This window comes from Ceratosolen solmsi, unplaced genomic scaffold, assembly GCF_000503995.2.
Source record: "Ceratosolen solmsi marchali unplaced genomic scaffold, CerSol_1.0 scaffold13, whole genome shotgun sequence".
NCBI classification, from domain to species: Eukaryota; Metazoa; Arthropoda; class Insecta; order Hymenoptera; family Agaonidae; genus Ceratosolen; species Ceratosolen solmsi.
In genome coordinates this window covers 8,990,737-9,003,661 of record NW_011948418.1, presented here as the reverse complement: position 1 = coordinate 9,003,661, position 12,925 = coordinate 8,990,737, and the positions used below count along the sequence as shown (strand labels likewise).

Here is a 12,925-nt window from a genome sequence, read left to right as displayed (position 1 = left end):
ATTATGATATATTAGTTCAATAGCATATTAACGCAAATATAATTTTTCCACGCTATTTCTAATTAATACTAAAAAATATCATTATTAATTAAGATAAAACTTGAATTAATTATTAATAATTTGTTTTAAGCAATAAAAATCGTAAATATTTTTATCGATATTTGAATAGTAATTTTTCATTTAGAGATAACTTATGATATCTGTAATAAAAAGAAAACGAGCTTATTAATGCTTATTTGCCATTTACAATTATAATTTTTATGTAAAAATTTTCTATCAAATGTTGCAAAAATACATTTTATGTAAGATTTCCTTTCAATAAATTCAAAATTATTGCCATACTATTTGCCTTACAAGTAATATTTACAATTATATTCATATTGCCTGTATTATATTACCTACATGTAAGGCTTGAATTTATATTAATTACACTATGCAATAAATATAAAACCAAAATGATTTACTTTTAATTAAAAATGTAAAAGTCTATTAATTCGAGAGAAAAAAATTTTTTTTATTTCTTCACGTATCGATGCAAAATCACCTCGGGCTGTTCCCATTAAATTCCTTCTATTTTGCTCTTCTCTTCGCTTATCTCGTTGCACTACACTTAAAAAAATTGATATAGAGTAGTATTCTTGTAACTCACACAACATAAGAGTAGCGTAGACTCAAATAATCGACAGCTTTGTAACGGGGAAAAAGGGTTGAGACGAAAGGTCTATAGAGAATAAAAAAAGTTAGAGAGAGAGAGAGAGAGAGAGAGAGAGAGAGAGAGAGGAAATGGGAGTGAGGGAACGATTTGTTATGGCACATTTTGTGATAATGTCTGATATTGGGTCTCGGTGTATGGGTCAAGGCCGGTTGAGGCCTTATTGACCTGCAACGTAAAGCTCCATTATGTGACGTCAATGACACTCTGATATCTAGAATCATGGGTAGCCACGGCGATTATGGACTTTTTCTTCTCGCTTAGGCTTTTATTGCTTCGATTGCATTGCACTTGTTATCTTGGCATTCGCAACGAAGATTCGCTGTAAAAAGAATACGACTGATAAAGTAAAATTTTCAATGCGGAATCGTTTCGTTTATAAATATGATATCTAAAAAATTTATTATAAGATATATTTAATTGACTTAATCTATAATTTCTTAATATTGCATATCGAATAATCAAGCTGTTAAAGAGTCTATAAATTTGCAATTTTGTACGTAAAACTAATTTTGATTAATCAACAATTAGATGTTAATAAATAGTTTTTTTTTTTTTTTTTTTTTTTTTTTTTTTTTTTTTTTTTTAAGTAAAATAATTCAATCCATTAATGGCAATATAATAATTAGATTTGATAAAATATTTTGAACTTTAAAGATTTTACTTGTAAATTACCATAAATTGTTTGTATCTTTATACAGAAAATGTATATAAACGAGAAGAAGAATTTTTATTTTTAGAATTAACAAAAACAAAACTTACAGCTAATGTGTATATTACAGTTTAATATGCTTTCCATATATGAATAAAAATTCACAAAAGATCATGCATATTGAATTAAAAATAATTATGCTTGAAGGAAAATTTATCGATTTACCCAAATGCATTTATGTAAATTTGTAATGAAAATTAAAATATCAATTAAAGGCGTTTTTTCATTTCATATAAATATCACTTTCGCGAATGTGGCTTAATCGAATTAACATATAATAAATATATATATATATAAGGAAATTAAATAATAAACGTTGTTAAATTCTCAGGTCGCCGTCTCGCCTACAAAATTCATAAAAATAACATAATTACAATAAGAAATAACTCAAAAACATTACATTACTTCATAATTATTCATTTTCAATATTCATAAATTCAATTATAATATACTGGAATAATATTATTTTTACGTACTTTACTATCGTATAAATAATATTTATTATATTTTTAATTATCTTATCGCACATGCTTAAGATTGTATTATTTACGCAGTGCACATGTTTTTCGTCTGTTCCATGTATTGTTTAACTTTCTGAACCACACCTACTACTGCTACTACTACTACTACTACTGCTACGACAACTGCTACGACAACTGCAACTTCAACCAACAAAAAAATTATATATATATTCATATACGCGCGCGCGCGTGTGTGTGTGTATATATATATATATATATATATATATATATATATATATATCTGTACACACTTACATACATATGTATGCACGCATGCATGCATGTATGTACGTGTACGTATAAATATATCTATAATTTTTTTTGGGGTATGCGCGCGCGCAATTGTGTGTGTGTGTGTGTGTGTGTGTGTGTGTGCGCGCGCGCGCGCGCCTGTACGTCATCGATTGCATCGTCACCTGCCAAAAATTGAAAACCAATGCCACTGACGCGCATACCTTCTACTACTATTGTCTACTTCTTCCACTTCTCATTCGCTGTAATAACTGCGAATGAATATGTCGATGTATATTTATATATATGCATATGTATATGGGCATATATATATATATATATATATATATATATATTTTCGTATACGAAATAAAAAAAATTACGGTGGCCATGGTTGATGCTGCTCTCACATTGTTGGTACTTCTGTCCCTTTATTCACGCCACCGGCAATCAATCCAACCATTTGTGTACGTCCGATTATAATGGTCATGACCCGGTTCTCAACTACGATTAATCAACTGACTGCCACCACTTCTACATCCGCAATAACGGCAACCAATCGATCCATTGCGTACGGTGAGTTTTACTTATAAGTTTCTTAAGTTCATTATATACAAATACATAAATAATAACCATATAAACACAATATAATTGTTTGCTTGTGTGTGTGTATATGTGTGTGTGTGTGTGTGTGTGTGTGTGTGTGTGTGTGTGTGCTTGCGTGGCTGCGTGCGTACGTGAGTGGGTATGTGCACGTGTGTATCACACAATTGTGATATACCGCATTTTTGTAATGCCAAAGTATCGTTTTTACAAATTTCGTGTCTTGTCAAACTTGCTTCGTGTGGAAGAAATACAACTCATTGAAGTGCGAAAAGAGTATAAATGAAGCGTTAAGGCACTACTTTGTTCAAAGGCTGTTCAAAGAGCTTATCCAACTGCTACTGCAAACGACTCTTAAAAAGGCATTCGAAATTAAAAGTAATTCGAATGAACAGTGATACCGTGGCTCGAGAATCACAAGAATTATTAAATTATTGAAGGGCTGCCAGCCACAGGACAAACAATTAAAAAACGAATTTTAAAAATGTTAGTCGTTCACAGAGTTAGGAATTGTAGAGAAAGAAGACGCTCGAGTCGATGTCCGGAAGACGCGTGGCGTCGGACATGTCCGTGATCTTACAGCCCCCTCTCCCTCGCTCACCATCACTGCCCACGTCCTCAGCCTTCCCAGGCAACGTTCGCCTTTGCCTTATCCTACTTTAAATTCGGGGCGCTCGCTCAGTACATCCGAACTTCTAAATGACAAGTCGACAAGATACTAAGGCAGCAATGCTCGAATGGCTCATGCATGCCAGCTTTCATTTCCGGGTAATTTTTTGTCAGCGCACGTGTAACTTCTGTATTCTTCAATATTCCCTTGGACTTTTTCTTCTAAATGAAGAGATTAAAAATACAACGAGTAGTAATAAGGAGCGAATATATCGCCGATTCAAGGGTTTTTCTCTTTATTGTGCATATCGCTTTCGTTTAGCTTCGCTCGTCGTCAAATAATAGTCGTGAAAAGTAGTAACGGAGGCCACCAGCTCGCGACATCCGGCGCCACACAATGGATGTTAAGCCCGAAGTTATCGAGATAAAAATATTGTACAGCTTCACGGATAGTAGTATCAGCTTTAGAGATACCCCCCCCCCCTCTTTTTTTTTTTTTTTTTTTTTTTTTTTTTTTAAACAAAAATATTGGTTTTAAGCGAACACATAAAAATGTGTGAATGCTATTATAAAAGAAGCGATTACATGATTCGATAAAGCACTGAAATGTAGTATTTTCTAAGGATAAAAAAAGGTTGACGGTAATTTTTATGTCGATGTTAATAAAGGCTTTCAAACTTAATTTTGTAGGGAATAATTTCACACGTGGAATTTATCGATTTTTCAAAGTTTATAATTGGCATCGATTCGTAAACATTTCCTTATCTAAAAAAAAAAAAAAAAAAAAAAAAAAAAACATACATACATACATACCGACTTGTCATTTCAATGTAATGTTTAACCTTTATTCATAATAAAATCTTGTCTTTCTTTTTTGTTTTGTTGTTCTTCGAATTGAATGTGTAATGTATTGTTAATTCAAGTGTGATTCGATGTATAATTAATATCACAACGAAACAGAATCCAATATATTTCTTTCTTAGTTAAAAAGATTGGCAAATTGAATCGACAATGCATACGTAACGTTGAAAGCCAATACAATAGAATTGACTGGCCCATCTTTAGTACAGAAAAACATGTGTTTGTAAAATTAAACAAAATATAAAAATACAAACAGTAAATCGATTTCAAAAAAAGAATCTCATCTTCGAGTGGAAAATTAGCATAATCGCGGTGTAAAGTGAAATGCATGCGAACGTGTGTCGATTGAAAGGAGAGGAGAAAAATTAAAAACGATTATTTGTTAGGGGCTTGAGTGGCTCAATATGTAAAGTGTCACGTATTCGATCCCATAATATCCGGTAGAGTGTTGGTGCATCGAGTTATCCATAATAGTATGCTGCGTGGGACGCTTATGATTATTTGTGTTTGACAGGCTCTCCTCGTCTTCAAATGAGAATTAAACGTAATTGCTATTATTTTTAATCAGGTATAATCGAGCGATAAAGCTCTCGGCTGCTTAAGTGGTGTATCATGCAATAGCATTAAAAGGAATATTAATTTTATTTTTTTCAATTTCTTCTCTCTTTGTTTATTGTATAATTTATTGATGTTCATTTTCATTATTAGACATTGCAATAATATTAAATATATCATGGTGAATTCACCTAATTTTCAATTTCTCAAACAAATCGACCGTTTGTTTGTATTTTGGTGATATAATAGTGTGCTTCGTGCACAATAAAATAGTCAAATAAATAAATTACTGCTTTTGCTAAAGTGTTTGTTTGTTTGTTTGTTTGTTTGTTTCTGTGTGTATGTGCGTGCGTGCGTGCGTGCGTGCGTGCGTATCGAAAATTCAGGCGGTGCTCGGGAAATGCCGGTTTACTGAATAAATTCAAACTATTATTCGTCAATTGTGCGCAAAATTGAAACATTGATTATTAAATTCATAAGTGTTAAGAGGTCAAAACTTTTCGTTATCACAGATACAGACACACGACGTGATCGCGTAAGGATAAAATATCGTATACTTTTACTACATGTTGGTTGGCCCTTACGATACTTTGCCCTTAAAGCTCGAAACACGGGTGCAGCAAATATTGAGAAAATTAGTTTTTTACGTGTGCGTTAATATATCGCGAGCGCAAATGGAATGACAAGGTTGTGAAACTTTTTCTGCATTTGGAACGCTAGCCCTTCCTTTTTAACACTACCCACCAATATTTAATCAAATTTTTCAACCGGAACAAGAATAGTGGATCATTGGAAGTAATATTGACTTTATGAAAATGACCAGAGCTTATCGTGAATTATTGTGCAATTAGTTTAAATCTGAGCAAGGAAGCGTGGGAAGTAGGTAGGAGGATCGATTGCCAGAGCGAAATAGCGACATTATTAGTTATTATTAGTCGTAATTGAACCGAGGCTGCAATACTTTGATTTGTTTGGTGCACCCTTCATCGCCTATATTTTACATTAAATTATAAAACAAAATTGTTGATCGAACGTCAAATAAGAATATATGTGCAGTTCAATTTCAATTAAACTCTGTGTAAAAGAAATCGTGGATTTTTACTGACGCGCGTTATATAATAATGGTAATAATAATAATAATAATAATAATAATAATAATAATAATAATAATAATAATAATAATAAATAAATAAATAAATAAATAAGAAAAGTACTTATTCTGATAAATCGAGGGCGCTTACAGGTGATAAAAATAAATTGCATTAACGTGTGTAGGAGTATATTAGTATCAAATCACCGTTATGACGATTTTTTAATCGAGTTGTTCACTGAAAACTTGAATTTAAATGTGATTGACAATTATTTATATGAATATATATATAAATAAAGAAAAATTAGCATTATATTTGTAAAGCACACAGTTTTAGAAAAGCCATACGAATAAAAATATGTATACTTATCTTAAATTTTGTCAACAAACAAAAAAGCAAGTTTTCCCAGTCGTTTAATTTCTTATGACTTAGTTTATCGTAATATTTTAATTTTATTTAAATTCGGGCTATTTCAAAATGCTTTTATAATTTTGACGTATCGTTAACAAAATTATTAATGAGAAATACCGACAAAACATTTTCCAAATGACATGTTTAATGTAAACTTTCTTCATTATATAATAATAATTATTAGCAATATTAAATTTTAATATGACTGCAGATTATTAATATCGGCATAAATTGTAAATATAATGAAATAAAATGAATCGTCGAATCTTTAGGGAAGTTTTTCGTTATATATTAAACTTTTTTTATTATAAATAATTATACTTCTTTGCGAGTAACGCGTTGGAATGTGTGGTTTTTAAAGTAAATATATAAAAATTAACAATTAGATAGAAATATTAACTTGTAAATTGGAATTTTTATTAATGGGAATAAAATAACGAATACCAACATGGTTTTGTTTATGATCTTTATTAGCACATTGTAATAATACGAATTAATAAAGATTTAAAGACTAATTAAAAGCCTATAATAGATAGCAAATATTACATTGAACAAAATTTTTTAATTAAAAATAGCAAAAATTCCAATAGGCCTATGGAAGTCAGATTGCGATTGTAGAAATAAATATATTTTTTCAATATACTACGTATTTTATACAAAAACACATATATTTATATTTGCATAACTTTTAATGCTCGTGCACGTGCGATCTTCTCTGTGTGTGCACATCTTACATATAAGCTAGTACGTTTGAAAGCTTTGGCTTCATGACTGTATTTCCAATTGCGTATTATCAATTATTTACGCGCATTCGAAGGTACAACTCAAAAAATCTTGCATACACGCACTCTTTTCTCACTTGACTATTACTTTCATTCGATTTCTATACAAGGAGAGATGTGAGAAAGTCAATACACATTTATCTAAATATGCCGTACAAGAGGTTTTGCCATATTGTTTTTGTTGTTGTTTTTTTTTTTTTTTTTTTTTTTTTTTTTTTTTTTTTGATGATATAATCATGTTAAGTATACATACTTTCCCATTGTTAATATGAGAACTAAAGTACTGAATCGCGAAGGTAGTGCGCGAGTAAGCATATTTGATTGATAAAAAATATTAAATGAATTTTTATTCGGCAAACGCTATTCATTGCTTTCACATGGTAGATTTATTTAAATAATAATTTTTTTCATATACATAAAACAAAACATGAAATATTCAATTGTCAATTTTATGTGCATTGAAATATGAACCAAACTATTGAAACATATATATATATATATGTTTTTGAAAAACACGTAATCAGGAACAATAAAGCTATGTAATATTTGTTGCATGTCTAAAACTCTTGAATGTATATTAAAATAATAAATTACCCATTCATATGGTTAGTATTGTTTGAATTTTCTTAGTAAAAGTTTATTCGTGTAATTTAAAGATACCCTAATAAAAACACAATTATATTTTTAATTAAAACGATAATGCGAATTAAATTAAAATTACTTACGATAAAAAATATTTGTTCATCTATTAAGCTTAATAATTAATGTGCATTAATGAAATGTAGAAGTGTAAATGATAAAATGTATATATTTAAAGAAATTTTTAAATACACATAAAATATGCATGTAATGTAGATTAATACTCGATGAAACAATCAGAGCTTAATTTATAATTAATTTGACGAAAAATTTTAACAAGTAAGCGAGTAAAAAGTTAACTAAATATTTATTATTTTATAATTTGGAAAGGTAAATATCAGTTCATCTTTTATGTAATTTAAAAATTTCTTCTCTATTTGCATCGACGAGGAATGACGAGGAATGACGAGGCAATTGCTACATTAGTCGTACACATTTAATTCTGCCTTTGAAAATATATATTTTTATTATTCTCATTTATATTGTTCAGAAATGATGTATAAAAAATATTTTTTTAAACACGCGTAAAATGAAGTTATTTTTATATGAGCGTATAAGGCATAAAAAAGAGTTGAAAATCATGAATAATTCTAGCAAAGATATTTCTTTTGGAATAAATATTAACGAATAAATATTAACGCGTTTTATTGCTTTACGTGTTATGATAAGGCAAAACCCAATGCAGCATATTATATTCGAAACTTTTTTTTTGTAGCAAAATACGAGTACTGCGATGCGCCATAGACTTTAAATTACACTTTAGTTTACCATTTTCCGGAAAAAAATTAATAAATTGGAAATTTTTTAAAAATGTGCGTTTGAGGTGGTGGATTTATTCATTTAACTATTGTAAAAACTTGCGTATGTCATTAATTGCATTGTTTTATACAACTTGAAATATGGATTTTTCTCAAATTATGATTTTACATGCATAATTGTAAAATAAATTTTCCTATAAACATTTGTCCTATACAATGTACCATTGCCACGTATATTATCTTCCTTCTATTAGCGATTAACTATTTAACAAAGGACCACTGTTTATATAGATGAACTTATAAACGCTAAGAAATTTAGCTGAGTAGTAGTTTAGATAAGTGTGCGTTATGATGATATCATCGTCGTTGATACCAAATTCAATCGTTTGCATTTGCAATTGTGAATATATATATATATATATATATATATATATATATATATAACTTTATGGCATTGAAGATCATGAGGACTTGAAAATTCTGTTACTTTCCACGAATTCATATACACGCACACAAAATGCTATACACACGTATATTTAATATTGATCAGAAAATTTTCTCCGGATTTTCTAGGTATAGCAGCCAATCTACGCAAGGAAGTTATTCGCAACAAGATCAGAGCAATCGGCAAAATGGCACGCGTCTTCTCTGTTCTCAGGTCAGTGAAGAATTTGAATGCAAGAATGTCGATACATAAAAATTCTTTTTACATTGTTATATGTTTTTATTCTAAATGCAGAAAGAGGTAGGATAGAGTCATCGAATGAAATCTTTTCTATTTATAGACTATTTAAATTTCAAAGAATTTGGAATTTATGCGATTGCATATTTCTATAAGAATAGAAACATTATGAGGTTGATAAAGTATTGGATATTATAAAAATAAATTACCAAATTAATAATTGCTTTATTCGAATGGCAGAATTAATTATTAAATTTATATATAAATTATATTTAAAAATAAAATTTGATATTTGACCCATTAACATCAAATGCTATTTTTTTTGTTATAAAAGAACGTTGATTACTTTAAGGACATTTAAAAATTTATCCAAATCTTACGGATTATAGTAATATAAATTTTCATTTTTTATGTTAAAAATTAACGTACAATACACATAAATACGAATAACAATCAACAACATGTTTTCTTTAAAAGCACAATAGATAGTTTTAATATAATGAATTACAAATGACTATTATCGTTCAAGGATAATTATATAAAATTTTATAAGATTTTTCTAGCTTTTCTATTTTTCATTTTATAGAAAATAATTTTAGGAAACGTAGGCGTGAAATTTTATTGAAAGTATTTGAAAACTGCTTAATATTCATATAAGAAAAGTTTATCTTTTAAAAGATCGCTTGAATAAGATAAAAAAAAAAATTCAAAAGAAATATCCAGGTTAAGAAAAAAAGGGCTTTGTTATAAAATTCGAAAAGATGTTAATATAAGTTTTAATATAAAATTGTGTATAGTCTGAGATAATAATTGATTTTTACGAAATATTTTAAGTTATTTTTAACGTATCTGTATACACATTCATATACATTTTATACCAGAAATTATTTATTTCACATTTAAAGATACTCTCATGCATAATTAATAAATATTTGATTTTCCAAATACATGACAATTTTAATGAAATTTTATATACTATTGACATTTTTAGATCATCATATGTCCAGTCTTTTTATTTATCATAGACTTGTAACTTATTATGCCAATTACTAAACTATTATATTCGTATTAAAATATTTTCCATTGTTATATATATATATATATATATATATATATGCATTTATTGCTTTAAAGTATTTAGTTACTTAATACATTTTAATATATAATATATATAAAAATATAATGTACAATAATATTCTTTTAAATGTGATAAACTTTATCGATCCTTATTCTACCGTAAAATAGAAAATCACTGTTTAAAGTAGATAAACTAAAAGATCGATATTATTAACTATATTTCATATTATTATAATTTGTGATGTGTTAAATTATAAAATTTGTAATATCAACTACAAATGCATTTTAATTCCATAAATAGTCCCATGTATACAACGAAAAGTTTAATTTGAAACATAATATTATTATATTGGTTATTTTTAGAATTTTAAAATAGTAACTTGAGAACGAACCAAGGGACATAAATAAATTCTTAATTATAAAGGAGTTCTTAGAAGGTTAATTAAAATCCTGATAGATAAATCTTCATGTAATTTTATGTTATTTTAGTTTCATGTATAAACACTCTTTACATTAATTATGCGATGTTATCGACTCTAAATTTAAATCAATATGTATATAAAGTACATAGTGCTTTTATCATTTTCTTTAAAATTTAATGTAAAAAATTCAATGTATAGTAAGCGCATTATTGTAAGGGGAATTTGTTTGAAAATTTAATGAATTGTTAAATTTGCTTTGTATCGTTCATATAAGAATAATACATAAAAGTCGATTGCAATGTTTAGCAATATCAATATTGCTAAATCTTTATTATTTACGAACCCATGAATATTAACAGATATATATGATGAGATCGAGCAAAATGTAATTAAATAAATTTTTCCATTGTCGAGGGATTATCTTCGTGGGCATAAAATTAGCCTTTGCCAACCTGTCATCCTCTCAATAATTAAAAATCTTTTTCCTCCTTATCTCCTTATCTACTTATCTCATTAGTAAACATTTCATACTCATGGGTGAAGATTCTTTTGAGGATCGAAACGATTATGCACGTGGACGATGTTCGCAAATATTCAGCGCTACTCTTTGAAGTTTATCTGAGAATTTAGTACATTATGTATAGAAACGCTGGCTTTCGTTTATCATTTCGTCTCTTTTGCAGAGAGGAAAGCGAGAGCGTACTGCAGCTCAAGGGATTGACGCCGACCGGTGCTCTGCCACTGGGTGCACTTTCAGGTGGAAAAACGTCGTTAAAGAACGGTAAATGTAAACTATTTCATTATTCATAAAACGTAATCAAGTGCTTTTAATTTCAAGTTTTCCATATATTTTAACGAGCATTGATTGTTTAAGCGGATAAAGTTATTTTTTCCAGCTGAACGAAGAACATGACGCACACTAGGGTTTTAACTTTTTTTGTAACCAAGTTTTAATATCAAAAAGATAAGAAACACAGAATAAACGTCCACGTGAAATACGGGAATTTAATGTTTTACTGTTTAAAATCAACGGATTCTCTGTTTTCTCAGTTTGAAATCATTATTAAATCGTTAATAATTGTTATATATATATATATATATATATATATATATATATATATACATACTTCGGTACCGCTAATAAATAATAATAGAGATTGAATCTATGCCGTGTACACTTGAAATCACCTAGAAGTCGCAATAACGCACAGGGGCATACAATTACGTCGTTAATTAATTCTTAATTACAATATCGTTTAAAAAAACTCTACTTATTATAATCTCAATTATATAATTACTTGCATTGACTTTAACAAACCAATCATCTTCGTACTGATGACGTCTGCCTGGTAATAGTATTTTAATTATTACCCCTTAACGTCTACCCCATAATCCGCATATAACATAACACACTCTACAAGTGCGGTATCGGTACGCATGGAGGAACATTTCATTAAGTGGCGCGATAAGATCATTCCCCTGTAAATCTCGGCGATAATTATCACCACGTAGGCGCTCTAACGGCTGATTTGTATTACAGCACTGCAGGGCTTCTCGCCGAACCACAAGATCACGTCGTTCGCCGAGGCGAAGGGTCTCGACGCGATAAACGAGAGGATGCCTCCGCGGAAGGATGCGCCGCCGACGCCGGTTAACGAGGAGAAGCCGGCGACGGTCATTAAGACGCCGACGACTCCGGGTGCCACCGACAAGCACTGTACATCGCACTGCACGTCGCAGCCGCACTCGTGAGCCTCGCACTCGTCTTAATGAAGGTGGGGCCAAGCGCTTGCCTATTACGAAAATAAAGAGCGGATCTATCGATCCTCCAGTTGCATTAACGTACGGGCAGCGGGATCGGACGGGGAGGGACCGCCGAGACGTTTCGTTCAGTCACGGCGAGGCTCCCTCGCGCCGTCCCACTGCTTCTGAATTATCAAAATTCATTATGCGCCAGCGTACGTGCGTGTCCAAGGCGCCTCGCTCATTGTATTAATGGATTGCTTATGTTTTAATTAGTCTCGAAGTGTAAGTAACGATAGACTTGAAGAACTTGATATGAAGAACACGAAGGGGGTGGGACCGGGGGCGGGGAGGCGAACGAAACGCATGATACGGCAGTAACCTGAATACGAACCTCATTCGCGAGGCTTATTTGCCATCTTATGAGCGATATAATTTGTTGTTTAATTCGGAAATTTTATATATATATATATATATATATATATATATATATATATATATATATATATATATATA

The 12,925-nt window shown here is 29.9% G+C and overlaps 1 protein-coding gene across 1 annotated transcript in view; it reads left to right on the top strand.

Moving 5' to 3' along the window:
- Positions 1–12,441, top strand: part of LOC105360442 (serine/threonine-protein phosphatase 2B catalytic subunit 2) — a 38,777-nt gene extending 26,336 nt beyond the window's left edge. The window contains exons 10-12 of the mRNA XM_011497337.1: positions 9,059–9,143; positions 11,350–11,447; positions 12,207–12,441. Coding sequence (XP_011495639.1) covers positions 9,059–9,143; positions 11,350–11,447; positions 12,207–12,418 — 395 coding nt within the window. The 3' untranslated portion in view covers positions 12,419–12,441. The remainder of the gene's footprint in view (positions 1–9,058; positions 9,144–11,349; positions 11,448–12,206) is intronic.
- The last annotated feature ends 484 nt before the right edge of the window (positions 12,442–12,925 follow it).